Below are 18,083 nucleotides of genomic sequence, written 5' to 3'. Positions count from 1 at the left end.
ACACACACACACACACACACACACACACACACACACACACACACACACACACACACCCCCCTTGCAGACACACACACGTACACACACCATGAACACACACATCCAAGATAAAAGGGTCTCTCAAAGCCAGACACTGACTATCCCACGTCCTTCACATTCTCTAATCCTAGAACCATTAATCTGGCAGTGCCAATCCTTCACATTAAGAGTCCCGCCCCCCCCACCTCTCCCAAACTCCAAAGTAATTCCACCGTTGTTCCCATTGAATCTATTTCAGTTGCATACCATCCGCCTCACATGGTGTCCATGTCTTATTGAATATGTTGATTCAGCGTAATGAAACAACGTTAATGCCTAGGACGGAGGCCTCTGAGAGAGAGACGTAAGAGAGACAGCCAGGGTTAGAGGTTCTATTCCCTGTGTTGCCCAATGGGGAGGGCATGGCACTAAAAACCACTGCAAGCGTGCAAGTAAGATTCCTCCTAATCGTCCATTTTTAGAAATCATACCTTTTGATCTCCTGATGAGAGATGAGCCTCGCCTACTGCATCGCCCATGAGCAGGGCATTGTTGACACAAGTGAAGGTTTGACGTCCCAGTGTGCCGTTCGATTAACGAGGCGCACGTGGAACCCAGCGATGAACCGTGAGGGAGTTCAACCCGATCCTAACGACCGCAGACTAATTCGGCTCTAATTTCCTCCACGCCTCTCCCCTCCGAGCCCTGTCTCCTCGGCCAACCACCGCGTTCATTAGCCTGCGGTCGGGGTGCTTGAGCGACTCGACACGTCTCATCCACAGCCAGCGGCAGGCTCCACCCCGTTCCCACAGCGAACCCCCCCAGCCTCCAAACATCCGCTGCGGGAGTAAACAGCCTTATCTGCAGGGCCTGGCGCGGCCGGCCGGGCATCAAAGGCCTGTTTCCTCCTCCTCTCCGCTGCAGACGAAGGGCCGCGGGGGGGGGGGGACCCAGGGCTCAGAGGGGAGCCCCAGGGCTCAGAGGGGAGCCTCGCACCAACCCGGGCTGATTATACCCTCCTCTGGCCGCACGGGGGACACCCCCCAAAGACCTGGGGGCTGGGGGTCCATCTCCTCACCGGGACGCTCAGGGGGAGAGTACTGTAGAGAGGGTCAGCTCAGGAGGAGGGAGGAGGGGAGGAGGGGGAGGAGGAGGAGGAGGAGAGGAGGAGAGGAGGAGGAGGAGAGGAGGAGGAGGAGGAGGAGGAGGAGGAGGAGAGGAGGAGGAGGAGGAGGAGGAGGAGGAGGAGGAGGAGGAGGAGGAGAGGAGGAGGAGGAGGAGGAGGAGAGGAGGAGGAGGAGTACAGTAGAGGAGGAGGAGGAGGAGAGGAGGAGGAGGAGAGGAGGAGGAGTAGAGGAGGGGAGGAGGAGGAGGAGGAGGAGAGGAGGAGGAGGAGGAGGAGGAGGAGGAGGAGGAGAGGAGGAGGAGAGGAGGAGAGGAGGAGGAGGAGGAGGAGGAGGAGGAGGAGTACAGGAGGGGTACAGGAGGGAAGCCTCCAGTGTTTACAGTCAGTCCGTTCTCCCCTGACGCCAGCCCTGCCAACCCACGCAACAGCTGGATGCGGCCATGGCAACGTGGTCCCCAGCTGCCATCCCATAATGAACAGCTCCAGAACCAGACACGCACACACACACTTCTTCACGGCCGCTCTCAGTTTTAATTGTGTGAACACACAAACACACACTTGGACGTACAGTGAGAGCGTCAACAGTCTTCTAAGTTGTTAGGAAGTCTCCTACACACACACACACACACACACACACACACACACACACACACACACACACACACACACACACACACACTCTCTCTTATGTCTCTCTCTCACACACATCTTTATCCCTCTCTCTCTCTCACACTCCCCCGTCTCTCTCTCTCTCACACAAAGAAGCACACACACACACGGAAGAAAGCGCACACACACTTGCAGCGATATCAACAGTTGCGTGGCACAGGAGAGGAGAAAGTAGGTCAGGCCGCCGTGGAATGAGCCGGACCACCGAGGAGTATAATATCCATCCTCCCCCCGCCGCTATGTTATGGGTTCCAGACCGGCCATGCACACTCCAGACATAATGGGGACCAGTGATATGCACACAGGCTGGGTAACGTCCATGGGGACCCCCTGGGTTAACACACTATGTTTGGGTGTCTTACATGGTCCACACAAGACAAGCTTGTGTAGCTGTGGATGATGTGTTATTATGGGGACCTGACGAGATACACACAAGCACACACTCTGTACGAGTGTCTTACATGGTCCATTCAAGACAAACTCACATAACTGTGGCTGATGTTGTTAGCCTCATAGCATAATTACAAGTCATATTTTGGCTAACCTATCTCTCCTAACGCTGCTGATTCACTGTGCCTCATTGGCTTTATCCTCAGCCAACCGGACTGCCTAAGCCATCTATTGGTCTTCTGCATTTTTATGCTAAATACAAGATGAACCTTAATATTTGGCAATTATGCTATGAAGCTAACGATATGTTATGAGGACCTTACTAGCTTCACACACACACTCTCTCTCTCTCTGAGTTGATGCCTTCTGGGGTCCATTCAGGGCATACAATCTCTGTTGACTTTATGTTACGAGGACTAGACTATACACAAAAGCCTCTTGATTCTGTTTCATGGTGACGAGAATACACACACACCCTCTCTGGAGGGCGTGTTATGGGGACCAGACTAAACTACCCCGGTGTTTATGATCCCTGATGGATCTCTCTCCAGCTGGCCTGCGTCTGCGTTCTGAATCCTCAGATGAAGGCTGAGTCATTATTTCTTGATTTCTTGATCTGCTGATTGCAATAAGTCCCTTTTTGATCTTTTTGTGGGAGTGTATAAACATGGTTATGGTTCGGCAATAATAATGCCGAACTTCATGATTGCATTTTGTATTCAACATTTGGTCAAGGCTGCCGGCAGTATCAGGGAGTCCAGCATGCCTTATTGTATTGTACAACGCACAATATGGGAGGGGTTTCATGTAGTAGTCAGGTAGATGGTAGAAGAACGCTGGCTGTGAACTGAGGAGGGGCGTACCAAGTAACGACATCACAAAGAGCACACAGGCGAAGACACACCTCACTACGTCTACTCAAAGACACTACAACAGAACAAACAACCTCTGGCCCATCCAGAGACAAACACATGCACGTGCACAGTGCGCGCACACACAGACACGGCACACATCCTGGTTTGCAGACAATGAAAGTTGAAAACAACCCTACACTGCTAGAATTTCCTTCTAGCAGTGTAGAAGAATTGTCAATTCCATAATACCTTATCCCTCCAGAACCATCACAAACTGATGGTTCTTTGCTAGCAGGAGAAATGGTGTTTAGATTCTGATGTTGTGGTGGGGCTGTTCATCCCCCAGCAGGAAGGTTGTGGGCTTGAGTCCCAATGTCCACAGTCTACCTGTTGGCCTCCTTTAACGACCTGCCTTCTCCTGAAGGACTTGCATCGAGGTTCACTGTAAACCATGTTTGATTAAAGTCTATGGCGAACAATCGAAGCAATGAGAGATCAGACAATAATCACTGTGAGGGCTTTGAACCTCACAGCCGTGATGAGGGCTTTGAACCTCGCAGGGGCCCGCAAACCTGGCCGACAAAAGAGTGTGACAAAATAGCCCTTTTCCCTTCTTTCCGTGTGGAAGTACCCCCAGCCCCGGGGTCCCGGGGGCCGGGAGGATGTCATGTTTGGAGAGGCACATCCTGGTACACGCTTTGAACTCTGAACCAAAAACAGCCCCGCTGTCTCCTCAAACGAACCGTTGCTGTGTCAATCCGTCCTGTCGGCAGAGCGTTCATCAGCAGAGCTCTCCCTTTCTTCACAGATGAAGGCCGCTGTCAGTGGGACTAAAGCTGACCTTGGCCAGTGGCCGCTTGGTGCCTTGTGCGTAGGTACAGCCGTAGGCTATTTGCTCGGTGAGAGTGTTTGTCGTTTGTCTTTGTCGAAGGTATGGTGAATGAAATGCACCTCACATGTCCAACCAGGCACCAGGGAAGTTAACCAACAACTCAACAACCCCCCCCCCCCCTCCCTCCTGCTCCAACCTGTAGCAAAGCACACCTGCTTGGCTAGAGAGCGGTACAACGCATGAGCCGTCTCTTGGCTCAGAAGGTTCCCTCTCCACAAAGAGGAGGAGGAGGAGGAGGGCAGATGCGGTCTCTTCAAAGCCGTGGGGGTCTTCAAAGGTCTTCTGTGAGCCTCTCTTTGTCGGGGCCACGGTGTTCATCGCGTGCAGGATGCTCTTGTTTGTGTTCCCGCCAGGGCTTCCCAGAACCTGGGACCCAGCCTGCTGGGGTCTGATGCGGCTGCCAGCCGTCCCGGTCCTCTGTAGTCCATCCAGGTCCCGGGACAGCTCTGTCTGACCCATGACCCAGCTCAGTCTGCGGATCAGCCTGGGCCGGTATCTTCAGTCTGGGTCCAGCTCTACACACAGCTGCTTGGCGCATTAAGAGGCTGAGGGAGTCTAGCTACAGAACAGACTGTAATGGATGAAGTTGAACCAGATTCCCATTTCCCACCCTGACTATGCAGATCACAGTCGCAATGGTTGCCCTGCATCTGCGTGAGGGCTTGTAGTGGTACAAACTAATGTTGGGCATGTAAACTGGTCATACCACTAGTTGAGAACTAGTGGTTCAAACTGCTGTTGGGCATGTAAACTGATCATACTGTTGGAGGGCTAGCGATACAAACTGCTCTTGTTCGTGTAAACTGGGCATACTGGTGGAGTATGTGTGGTAGAGAACTGGTGCAGAAACAGTATGGTGGCCTACTTTAAACACTCGATTCATCAAATGACTCCCCAATTAACGAGCGTGAGCGCTTAGTCACCTCGTTAGCCTTAACGAGGCCTGTTGAGTCGTCAGTGAGGCCCTGCGATGAGGCTGCTCATCATCTCCGCTTCTTTCACGGCCTGTCAGCGGCGCTCTGATCACATGACCCTCCCTCTGTCCGCTCTCAACCCAACAAAGGACCCATGTGCCCCCGTCTGTCGCCACGGTGACGTCAAACAGGACGGGCTGATGACAACCTTTGGGTCCGCGTAGGGAGGAGACCTTTCTCATATCAGCTGTGCTGATATCAGTTTGTGTTTGTGTTCTATTAGCCAGCTGTGGACGCTTCTCCAGTAAAGCATTTGTAATGGATTCTCGTTAATCCTTAACTTCATTGGCAGGGTTCATCGTTGTGTAACAATTTGACTAAATCTTATTACTCACTTTATTTCCGCACACTTGCGTGACATGTTATTAAGCACTCAAATTTTTCAAATTCTTTCCTTGACTGTCAAACCGATGGTATCTCCCCCCCCCCCCCCCCCCCCCCCCCCACAACCACTGCTTCTGTGTAGCAAAACACAACAACCGAACCGTTAGAGGAGCAGCCTTGTGATTCAGACACAACCGGGGCTCTGTCGTCGACGACGAGGCATTCCTCCTGCCAGCGTTGCAGCATCCCAGAATTCCCCTGTGACGTTGCTGTGGCGCCCGGACCCGGCCTGTCCGGGGAGACACACCTGTCTGACTCAGCCAGGTAGATTGTAGCTCCGCCCCCTGAGGGTGATCTGGGGAGCATGTTCAAGCTGGGGCCGTCATGACTGATGAGCGGCTAAACCCGTTAAAGAACGCCATCAGAGAGGTGCGTCAGAGTTGTTGTTTTTTTCAAGCCACTTACTGGAATATAATCACAGGGTTCGTTCGTAACCGAACCCTGCGCTCTACCTGTACAGTCCTCAGTGGGCCGAATGGAGTTATTCTGAACTGGGACTGATGAAAGAAGCCTTTGTATGCTTCATAAGAGATCCTTTGACGTCACATTTCAACAGAATCAACTAGAATAGCCTAGCAGGGCTAGTGATAGCAGGACAGGCGCTAGCATCGCTAGTGCTAGCACGGCTAGTACTAACAGGTCGCTAACAGGCTGCTATCGGGGCAATAACAATGTTGTCTAGTGTGGACTAGCACTCACGGAGCTATCACCAACAGTGCTAAAGCTAACAAGGCTAGCAGGGAGGTGTTTCCGTAGCAGACAGAGTGGTGGTGGTTGTGAGAATCAAAGCTCCAGGACGCAGGTGATGAAGGTGATAGGTTCTGCCCACTCACGTCACTTCTCTGGGCGGTCCCTATGAGTCTTTGAGAGGTACTTCTGTCAGTGGAGTATTCGTCAGCCCAGGGATGGATGAGAGGCTGTATGTAGTGTACCAGTACCATACCATCTGCCGATTCTAGAGTCAAACTGTGTTTAAATCTGAGAGCTTCTGAGTTTCTCCACTGTTCAAACCCTCTTTCCTTCTTGAGCTGTGTGTTATTCATCTTGATGCGCTTTATAACTCGCTGCTGACCGTGTCATCCTCAACGCGCGGTAACAAACATCAGCACAACAACAGCCTCCTCCACATCGCCTCTCCTTCTCCTGCCTCGCTCCTCACGATTCCCAAGGACATCAGTAGCTTGGCGTCGCGTCCAAAGACATTCCGGGTCCTTCCCTCGCCGACCGCTCCCGACAGCTGGGGCGCACGGGGGGCCCCGCCTTCTGTGACCTCACGGACGCTCTGTGCTCAAACACCCCAAACCGCTTGACTATCATTTGACATTTAACAACGCAGCGCCTCTGGACCTGTTGCTGTGTGATTGGTCCATTGCTCCCTAGCGTCTGCTTGTGGGTGTGTTTAAAGTTACAGATGGGAAGTGCTAAAACACAACAGGAAATGGAATCCAGCCCGAGTGTACTGAGGCTCACTGAAGGTTGATTTAATGATGGGGTTCTGTTGGCATAAAATTAACCTGGTGTCCTTAATGCATCTCATGCTGAGACACACACACACACACACACACACACACACACACACACACACACACACACACACACACACACACACACACACACACTGATCAGACTCGACCGATCGGAACAGCGATCGCCAGCCAGCTGCTTCCTGCCCATGCCCCCTCTCTGAAACCAGAGTAGTCGACTTTTGACCCCGTGTTGTGTTAATAATTGAGACACGCCAGGTGACTACCGGGACGGGTGTGTGTGGTTGTGTGTGTTCCCGGCCTTGTCTGTGCAACCCAAACCCTAACCCCTTTTTGAGAGAGACGTAAGGCGCGCCTTCGCCTCAAACTAGAGTTCTCCCACGTTTCCCCTCACCTGCTGGTCGTTCGTCCTCCGCTCTGTAAAGTAAACTCTGACGTCAGGATATCAAACGTCTCCTTACACGTTGATCCTCCTCCTGGCTGGGTCCCCCCCCCCTGCGAGGCCTGGCCGTCACTCTGCACGCCAACACTTACACCGGACGCCTGCTATACGTTGACCCCTGACCCCCCCAGGAACATCCTCCACACCCCCGTGTTACGCTGACCACGTCAACGAGGGGTCCTCCACGTCTGGCCGGGGTCCCAAGCGGAGGCCGGGGGGTGAGGGGGGGGTTGGAGGCGATGAGTGCGGACCTCCTGGACGAGATGTTGTTGTGATATGAGAGCTCCTCGACCGGGGCTGGAATGTGTCGATGGACTACTGTCGTGTGAACTACAGCTGCTGGGACGTTTACTCCGTCCCATGATGCATTGCTTGAGTTATTGGTTCTGTCTCCTCTGAGGACCGGAGCCCAGTATCTCATCTTTTATTGGATGTCGGCTCGGTTTCATTTGGAAGCAGTCGTTGTTTCCAAATGTTTTTAACAATGTGTTTATTATAAATCTGAAGTACTTTAGCGGTATCGTATTCAGCAATTCTTAAAAACACATCAATGAAGCTTGTGTTTATCTTTGCATGTCAAGAAAATCTAATGTTTGTTATTGATATATCACATCGATTGATTTAATGCCTTTTTGGAGGTATGTATTTACATTCCTGTTGGTCCTCTATTCTGCTGAAGATGTAACAGTATTATGTTTTCCCCTCAGAGGTGAAAAGCTTTCATTTCCATGCTGTAATCTGGGTCAACTATGTCTCTCACAAAACATAGTCCACAGGGTTACGGAGCACTAACGTGACACAACAACATGGATCACTGTGATTGGCTGCTTCCGGGAGCCGATGATGTTGTGTGCCGCCGGTGTGATGCTAGCCCGAGCTAATCTGGGGGTTGGGTTGGGATGTGAAGTGTTTGGTCTTAAATGTGCGGCTGGACTAGAGGTGGCTGTAATCTTTGTTATATTCCATTGAGGTCCACTGAGGACAAGCTCCCAGAATAGAAAAATAGGAAAGCGTTGTTTAAGTGCTAGTGACATCATCGCTAGTTCACACATCCGTTCCTGACCAATGAGATTATTCTGTGAAAACCTGACCAGGTCCTTCTATCGGGGGGTCCGGTCTCCCACTTGAAGACCACCAAACGTTCCACAAGCCAGTCTGCCAGAAGACCTCCTCATTCACGAAACACACCAGAACCAGTGTCTTCTGAACTGGGCGTCTACCGAGTCCCAGTACCACACTGGTTTAGAGTTTCTGCGGCGCTGAAGGGAGATGTTAAGACGTGAGTCACACGTCTGTCCTCTCTCTCTCTTAGGGGAAGACTGACATGTGGTGTGACAGTGTTGAGTGTTCACTCAACGCGGTATCTAACCGGTTGTTAAGGGGTATTATGGTCTGGAGGCTAGAGGAACGGAGGCTGGAGTAAAGTGTCAGACAGCAGGAGAACGTCTGGAGTGTCGGCGCAGAACGTTGAACCAAACGACACGCCCGGAACACACAATGTGTTGGTGTGTTATGAGGACGTGGTTTTATGTTTGAGAACCGCAGAGCTTTTATAGCAGTTGTTTATTTGTGAACATATCATTTGGATAGTCTGTGAGAGACAGTCCGAGAGGGTGTAATGTCCTCAGCCTGTCTAACTTCATGCAGTGTGTCATTGTGTTTGTGCACATTTGAAGCAGCTTCATAATAGCCTTTGTGTGCGATTTTGTGTTGTCTGTGGTTTCCCTTAAAGTATGTTCCTTGTTTGTGTATCACAGCAGGTACTCAGCCATTTATATCCAAACAACTATCAGCAAAATCCTTTCTGATTGGTTCCAAAGTAGAGCCTAATCCTCTGATTGGTCGATACCACATGCTGGGAAAGAGTTCAAGGTCTGCTTTTATACCTGAATCGTCAAACACTTCCTGGTTTCTCTGTCTCATTTGTGAACACTTATTCACAAATAACCCCCTGTCCTGGTTTCTATTGTGTCTGAACTCTGAACCCTGGTAGGTACGGGTCAAAGGTTGTCAGCCCTTAAAGGCACACATTCTTTTCAAATTCTTCTTTACAAATGAGTCTGGAGGCAGCTGTGGATCCCCCAGGTCCTGACGGTGGTAAACCAACCCTTAAACCAGTAATCAGCCCTCATCAGAGATTACCAGGCGTCAGGGTCTGTTTAGTCTGTCTCCGCTCTGGCAGGGCGGAACAGCGTCAGACAAACTCGCCGTTTGGAAGAATAACGTTAAGGTTAAGAGAAACTGAAAGTAAAGATCAAGACGTGTGCAAATGACGAGGTTGCCGCCGAGCTGCAACCATTTTTTCAACCATTTTTTCCGTTCAGAATCCTTGATTTCTATTGGCTGGGGGAATAATACAGTCAAATTCAAAAACACCCAAACAAACACTAAAGTAGTTTTGGGTCCAGGCTCTTATCTGCGGTGAACCGCGGCGGATAAAGAGCAGTTCCCTGTGCAGGTTACTCATTAACCTGTTGGCCCATCTCAGTTGACGCGGGCCGTAGGGGCGACACAGAGAACAGGACTGGAGCTCTTTGTGTGCCGGCCGTCTCTGTAGAACCTTACAAAGGGAGAACTCTGCAGGACCACAATGACTGTCCAGCTGGGAGACTTATTCATCTCCCGGCTGGACCTCCTCTCTGTGGTTCCGCAGAGTTCTGTGAAAGTTGTCTTTGTGTAGTGAAAGCGCCATCGAACAAAAAAACACATTTGCCTTGGGCCAGGAAGTGGTCTCGTTAATGACATTACAGTTGCATAATCTGAGCCTGGAACAGGATAGGGTTGTGGTTAGTGTGTGTGACTCCCATACAAAAGGTTCTGGGTTCAAAACCCCAATGACGCAGCAGCCTGACCTAGTGCAAGTTTTCCTAACCCCTACCTGCTCCTTAATGACATGCATCTGAATTCACTGTCAATGACTCAATAGTAACAGTGATTAACTCTGTAGAAAGCACCTTTGTCTGCTCTCTGTCTGTCTGTCTGTCTGTCTGTCTGTCTGTCTGTCTGTCTGATTCTCTCTGTCTGTCTGTCTGTCTCTTTCTCTCTCTCTCCCCCTCCATTCCCCTCACTCCCCCTGCCTCCCCCCTGGGGTCAGAGAGTGGCAGCGTGGTTAGGAGGAGCTAACACAAACAAACAGACCATAATGTGTTCCACACGGCCGGTCAGGAGGAACGCCATGCGATGCAGAGAGAAGCCGTTTACCTCTGAAGGTGTTGAGGAGATGATGCCTGTAGCAGATGGTCGAAATGGCCTTCAACGCTTTAGTATGTGCAATTAAAACTGTGGGTCTGGGTTTAAAGGTTGTAAAGTATGGCTTTTCATTTTCAGTTGATGATGAAGACGGTTAAATGTAGCTGGAGAGTTTATGTTTTTGGTTGAAGGTATTAGATTTGAATGATGGTTTGATTTATATGTTGTATTAGCCAGGGTCAATGCTTGATGTGAGGTTTTACACCAAGTTGATGAACCAGTGGCAGGGAGAGGTGACAGAATTAAGAGATGGGGGTTTTGGGGATTTGGATTTCCATTCACTCAAACAGATTTATTATGGGATGTAAATCAGAGTCTTCACTATACTTTTAGACACATGGCCCATTGTGCACAGGAAGATATTACGCAGCATGCAGACACAGTGACATGGGGAGACCATACAACTCTCTGCATTGTGTTTGATATGGTCTCATATTACGCTACAAATCCTGCTAGGAACTAAACTAATATGTAATGTTTCAGATCCCAATCAAGCAAATGCAAACGCAAGCTAGCTCTCATAGCACTAACCTGCAAACTATCTATGCATCATATCCGATATACTGTTAATATGCTCTCTTCTGATAGCTAGTGCTTATCAGAAAGCTAGCCCTCATATGCTAACTAGCAGTAATTTGGGCATCAAATCCTATCTTTTGTTAATATTCTATTTTGTGCTAATCTGATAGCTAGCCATCAGATGCTAGCTTGCACTAATCTGCAAGAACCTGGAAGAATATTTCTGGGCAGATTCCATAGCAGCAGTTGTGTTAGGACACACACACACACACACACACACACACACACACACACACACACACACACACACACACACACACACACACACACACACACACACACACACACACACGGCCCAGAGTACAGCGCTGTGCTTTGTTAGCCTGGAGGAAGTGGTGTCTGTCGGAGGGACAGCTGCTCGTTCTTGGACTGAGCGCGCTCAGTGCACACCCGCCCGTACCCCAGTAGCCCTCGATGCAGACGTCGTCAGGAACATGTGAGGAACACGTTAGGGTTGGAGTTTATGAACACAACATACCGGACACATGCCTGGTCGGGGAGAGGGGATGTGTTCAGTCAGTGTTGGAATCACTGGGTTTCCTTAAGAACGGGATGTCTGAATGAAGCAGGAGAGACTGGCAGAGAGACACTGGGTGAACTGAGGAAGGGACCACACTGATGGAGAGGTGGACAGGTGGACGGCGAGCCTCTTACTGTACCGGCATACTGCCGTCGTGGAAACAGGAGAGACCTCTCGGTGTCTTTTTCCCTCTCCTTCTGTCTCTCTACCTCTGTCGGTCTCTCTCGCTCACTCAGATGTGAACCTTGTGACTGTATTGAAATGAGTGGTTTGTTTGTGGTGTGGTATTATGAGGTGTGTGTGTTGGGGGGGGGGGGGGGGGGAGGGATTTTGGCAGGAGGCAAGGTTGGGGAGGGGGGGGGGGGGTGAGGGGGGAGATGAGGAGGAGGGCGAGGAGGTGAGGATTAGATGGGTGAGAGAGATGGAGGAGAGGATTATGGGGAGGGAGGGGAGGAGGACAATAAGAGAGTGTGCTCTCTGTTCTGGGGAGGGAGCGGGGGCGGGAGGGGGGCGGGAGGGGGGCCGGAGGGCGTGACGGCACACGTTACCCACAAAGCAGATCCATGGGGTGAGGGTCGAGGGACTGAAAGACCCTGTGAAGTGTGCCTATACAAGCTCCCGGGGCCCGGGGCCCCGCGGCAGAACAGAGGAGCGGGAGGAGGCTCCAGGATTATGTACGGTTCAGTCCTCTCTGCTCTGGGGGAGGAGGGAGGGGGGGGAGGTGGACCAAGACACACCCCCCCCCCCCCCCCTGCTAGTGAAGGAGGGGGGGAGGAGGTGCAGAGAGGAGGTGGAGGTGAGGAAGAGGAGAGAGATCTTGGTGGAGGGAGGAGGCGGTTCCTCTGGGTGAACATCTCTCTCTGTGACAGCTTTCCCCTGGGTGTCTACGTACAGGCCGCTAGCCGCTAAAGCTAAATGCTACACTCCTAACTTCAAAGTGAATATCTGTGGGGCTCCACCTCCATGGCCACCTCAGCTTCCTGTGAGCTGATGATTCGGCAGCGCTTCTTCTAGTGACAAGTTATTTTAGATTTTAGAGCTTTATTTGAGATTTCCCTTTCCTGGTTAAATACCTCAAACTAACACAGAAGACCAGGTTCACTGAAGTCATCTGTCCGACTCCTCTTGTTTCTGACAGGTTCTAACGAGTTCTGAAAGGTTATAGCTGCGGTTGGATCACGGAAGAGATCAGAAGGGTAGATCAAAGGAGATCAAGGCCTTTTTTTAATATTCCAAAACGATTAATTTTCCTTTTTTTGTGAATGAGAAAGAAAAGTTGGGGAGGGAGGGAGAGAGAGAGGGAGGGTGTTGGGGCGATCAAAAGATTAGTCTATATGTGTTTCCTGTGCTCGTCAGATCCCCCCCCCCCCCCCCTCAGGTAACCCCCCCCACCCCCCCCACCCCCCTTCAGAAGGCTCTTAGGGGTTTAGAAAACAATATCCAGATCCAGCCACTGCTGACTCTGCAACTCCCATTAAGGTGTGTGTGTGTGTGTGTGTGTGTGTGTGTGTGTGTGTGTGTGTGTGTGTGTGTGTGTGTGTGTGTGTGTGTGTGTGTGTGTGTGTGTGTGTGTGTGTGTGTGTGTGTGTGTGTGTGTGAGAGAGAGAAAGACGAGTGAGAGGTATGCCCCCTGTCTAACCTCCCCCCCGGCCCACAATAATCCCTCCCCTGCTCTCCCCCTCTCTCCCCTTTATCTCCCCCTCTCTCCCCTTTATCTCCCCTACATTAGTCAGACCGCTGCGACTGGGTAAGAAGTAGGCCATGGGGGGGATGGGGGGGGGGGGGGGGGGTCAAAGGTCACGTTGATGAAGGGGTGGCGGCGGCGGTGTTGGTGGTGGTGGTCAACGACAACGAAGGATACCCTTCAGTTAGCTGTTTCCATTAGCATTAGCCCGTCATGCTAATGAACCCGGGCACATGTGGCTGAGCGCTTAGCGACCGGGAGGCCCCTGAGAGGGGCCCCTCTGTGGTCGGCCGTGGAGCTGGCGGCTAACGTTTCAGCCTGGGTATAAGTACCGAGGGTCCTGAACATCCTCAGAAAACGAAGGACAGGCTTGAAGGCCCTCCGCGAGCCTGTTGCTCTTGGCGGCCGCGCTCCATACTGATCCTTGCTCTCTTCTGTAGCCTCAAGTAAAGTAAAGGAAAACAGCGAGAACAACTGAACAGAAGGAGCCTTGTTTAAGCTTTGTTCCTAAGTAAGTTGGGAAGTAAGTTGACTCCGACCATGCTTACCACGGATGCTAGATTTAGGCCATACTAGGGAGGAAAACTACGATCAGGCTAACTAGCGTTAGCATTCAAACTATCCTAACTAGCGTTACTAGCCAACCCGAGGCTATCTACGGCTGGGCTAACCACAGAGGCAACCGATTAGCAGGCTATTCTACAGGGGGCTCATTAACATCTGACTAGCTCAGCCCACTTTAGCCTGATTAAATATGAATTATCCAGCAGCTTGTCGTGGGATGACCGTAGCCGCGTCCAGTAAGCCGTAAAAAGCTGGTGGCAGTAAAACATGGCTTCCTACAAGGTCTCTCCCAGTTCTCCACGGCTGACCTCACTTGCTAAAAAGCCTCAATAAACATCGGTCTTCACTAGCCACTTGAGAAGCTAAAGCTCCGCCTCAGGTAGCCTCCTGTGGAACCCGACACCGCAATATAGTTCCCAGGTTGCTACCCCCCCCCTCCGGCAGCTGTGACCCTATTGGCTGGTGAAGAAGGTCAATGCCACGGTGACTCCATGGCAACATGCGGAGCGGAAGTCATGGTAACGGTGATTTTAAAGTAATTACATGGCGGTCAATGTGAAGATGGACCGAGGGGTGAATCGGAGGTGTCGTGGGTTCATAGCGGAACGTTGTGAAACCTTGAGGGATTCAGGAGCACTATTTTTTCATGGTGGGTGTGAAGAGTCCAACCGCTGAGATTCCTTCATCATGCCATCTCACATTGTCAAAAAATACTTAGTAGAGTTTGTATTTGTGCTCTTGAAATCCAAGACAAAGCATCTGTGTGTCTGAAAGTGACAAAAGAAGTGTTCAAAAAACGTTTACAGATCACAAAGTTCTAAGGTCTGTTGTATGACTTGTTGTTAACGTGTAGGAATGAATAAAGCTCATTGCAAATTCCTTCCTCTCTTTTTTCTTGGTGATACATTTATGACTGTGCTGCCCTCGCACTGCGATCTCGGACAGAACTACACAGCTAGATAACACCCTTCAAATTCAAAAGGCTTGACTTTTTTGTATGACGTTTACTGAAGTCTTCATGGGACTTGGACAGTTATGTTCTAAAACCACAAAACAATACAGAAACAGATATTAGAAGGCAGCACAAAAACGTCTGACGGTATTGGTTCATGCCTGAGAAGTGGTTCTGTTGTGTGAAGGTGTTCTGTGTTGTGGTTCTGATTAGTAACGTGTTGTTCTGTTTTGTGGTTCTGATTAGTAACGTGTTGTTCTGTGTTGTGGTTCTGGTTGGTCACGTGTGGTTTTGTTGTGGCTCTGATCAGTAACGTGTGATTCTGGTGTGTGAAGCTGACTCTGTTGTGTTTCTGGTGAACATGTTTTCTGTGGTTGTTCTGTTCAGTAACGTGTGGTTCTAACTCTGCCTCCAGGGAGCCCGGGTGTGGCTGAAGGAAGATGACCAGTACCTGCCCAGCACGGTGTCCACCTGCTCCGGAGGCGTGGTCGTCATCGTCAGCGACTATGGCCAGGTAAGACGCTCTACAAACGGAGAGATACCACACGGGCGGCAGGCACGAGCAGGTAAAAAACCAGCCGGACTGGAGCAGATCAGATATCTGGTTCTGCATACAGAACATGGTGGTAGTGTCCACCAACCGGTGGTCTTATCATGTGAAACACATGAAACCAGGACAACAATTACATTCAGGGCATTTAGCAGACGCCTTTATCCATAGCGATAGCGACTTACAATTAGTACATTTGTCAGAAGAAAGAGAAACAACAATATATCGCTGTTGGTACAGTACAGGATGTTCATAGAACTGCAAGTCACTAGGTTAACCCATTCCCCGTACACAACAAAGATAACTGGGATAAGATGCTACACAGTGTCAGTACTATTTTTTAAGTGCCAGGACGTACAACATACCATAAGTGTGTAAGAGGGGTATGGGGGTAAGGGGGGGGGAGGGCGCTATGCGGAGTCTAGGCGATCTCTGAGCAAGTGAGTCTCCCTGGGAGAAGAGATCTTGTACCTCAATGGGGTCGCCCTGGCTAAATTGAGGATAAATTAAAAAAAAAGAAATAAGGCCCCGTCCACACAGACGCGATTTTTTTTGGTGAAACCGCATAAGTCTTGTGCGTTTCGGCCGACCGTCCAGACGGAGCCGACGAATCCGGTGCCCGAAACCGCAAATTTCTGAAACCACCCTCGGAGGTGGTTTCAAATCTATCCGGACCTATGCGGTTTCGTGTTAGGATTCGTGTGGGCGCCTGAAACGCCAAACGACGACGTCATAAGCCCCCCACCAGCTGGGGGACGTGAGAGTTGCATTGAATTTTTTATTTATATATATTTTTTGCATTCTTTTTGTAGCTTAAAATAAAGCCCCTTGATGAATTTAATTAATAACTGTACATTAAAAAGTATTTCTGCTCAATTTATAATGTTGAATGTCCTCATGACTGAATGTTTGTATACAGCTCACAGGCTGTATGCGCGCAGGCTTGATGCGCTCCACTTTTTTCTGTGGCGAACCAGCGCCTCGAATATTCACTACAGCGTTTCTACAGCTCGATGCGGTTTCGCAATGACTCCGTCTTTACGGAGATATTCCAGAACCACATAAAATGAACCCGGATCGTTTTTCGCCCGTTTCGGCTCTCCGTGGACGGGGCCTAAGAACTTATGATGGTGGATCACCCTCCCAGTCCACCCAGTGGCCTGTACCAACTGGTAGACCGACCCCCATGCTTCATCCATGAGCGGACCCTCCTACGTGTGATCTCTCTCTAGGGGTATCTCTTTGAGAATCGGCTAATGGCTAATCAACATGACACCTGGTGCTACAACAGGGGCTCTATAACCACCGGCTAATTCATCCAAACAGTTCATCAAAGCCCTGCAGAGAGAGAGGATGAGGGAGGGTGTGAATTAGCACCTGGCTAGCAGCGTGTCTCCAACATCAAACCACCAGAGATCACAGGCAGCGCTACAGAGGCTAACGGGGCGCAGGGAGGCGTCAACACACACACGTTAGCGCAGCTAATGGCGGGGAACGACGACAGATTAGCCCAGGATATACAGGACCGTGTGACGGCCTGGTCCGCTTTGAACCTCCTCTGGCCCACTGTGAACCTCTGATTTGAGTTTGGAGGCGTGTCGTGGGAGGGAGGAGGGTACGACGATTCCCATGATGCATTGCGTCGCCCCAAAAGAACCTCACCACCACCACCACCACCACCACCAACGCCTGTGGGGGTTGAGGTTTGTCTTTGAAAGCAGGAGGTGATAAAGCCACTGACGCCATTGATCGACACAGACTGGTTAATAACTGCTGACGTGTTGTGTTTGATCATACAAAGGATGAACTTAACCTTTAATCAAACACTCATGGTGTCAAACTCTCACCACACCCTTTACACGCCTGAACTGAATTACAGACCAAACAAGGGGTGAGTGATTTGTGTCCATTTACAAACCCCCTCACCAGCCCCTCTTATGTGGCGTTAGCTTAGCAAAGGTTATCTTAGCATAGGCAGCGTAGGCGTAGCATATGGAGGCTCTGGCAGCATTAGAGAGTTGTTCTGCCTCAATGGGACCCCCGCTGTGGGCTTAGGGTCATGTTGAGGGGGGGGGTCACTATTGTCCAGAAGATTTACGGACAGATTAAGACATTCTCATCCCTAAACTCTTCCCTACATGCTCTGAAACCCACAAAGATCTCCCCCGTGAAGAGACGCTTTGAACACAGGGACACGGATCTGTCCACATTAAATACATGGAAGGACCATGAAAAGCATGCATTATCACATATAGTCACACAAAACACAGTTACAGTATTACTATTACTTATTCTGTATTCGCTGTCCAACCCCTGCCTGCTCCTTGATGACTTGTCTCTTCACTGTCCAACCCCTGCCTGCTCCTTAATGACCTGTCTCTGTACTGTCTAACCCCTACCTGCTCCTTAATGACCTGTCTCTGTACTGTCTAACCCCTACCTGCTCCTTAATGACCTGTCTCTGTACTGTCTAACCCCTACCTGCCTCCTTAATGACCTGTCTCTCTACTGTCTAACCCTACCTCCTATGACCTGTCTACTACCTCCTACCTGCTCCTTAATGACCTGTCTCTGTACTGTCTAACCCCTAACTGCTCCTTAATGACCCGTCTCTGTACTATCTAACCCCTACCTGCTCCTTAATGACCTGTCTCTGTACTGTCTAACCCCTACCTGCTCCTTAATGACCTGTCTCTGTACTGTCTAACCCCTACCTGCTCCTTAATGACCTGTCTCTGTACTGTATATCCCC

At 50.5% G+C, this 18,083-nt stretch overlaps 1 protein-coding gene across 6 annotated transcripts in view; it reads left to right on the top strand.

Annotated features, from left to right (window-relative positions):
• myo10 (myosin X) overlaps nt 1-18,083 on the top strand; it is a 93,461-nt gene that overhangs the window by 8,485 nt on the left and 66,893 nt on the right. For all 6 annotated transcript variants that reach the window (XR_003977540.1, XR_003977539.1, XR_003977541.1 and 3 more), the window contains exon 2: nt 15,197-15,295. Coding sequence is in view for 1 of the 6 variants with exons in the window: in XM_030362647.1 (XP_030218507.1) it covers nt 15,197-15,295 (99 nt within the window). In the remaining 5 variants the exon portion in view is untranslated. The remainder of the gene's footprint in view (nt 1-15,196; nt 15,296-18,083) is intronic.

This window comes from Gadus morhua, chromosome 8 (assembly GCF_902167405.1).
Source record: "Gadus morhua chromosome 8, gadMor3.0, whole genome shotgun sequence".
Classification (NCBI taxonomy): domain Eukaryota; kingdom Metazoa; phylum Chordata; class Actinopteri; order Gadiformes; family Gadidae; genus Gadus; species Gadus morhua.
The sequence above is the reverse complement of the archived record's forward strand: the minus strand, read 5'-3'. Positions and strand labels throughout refer to the sequence as shown.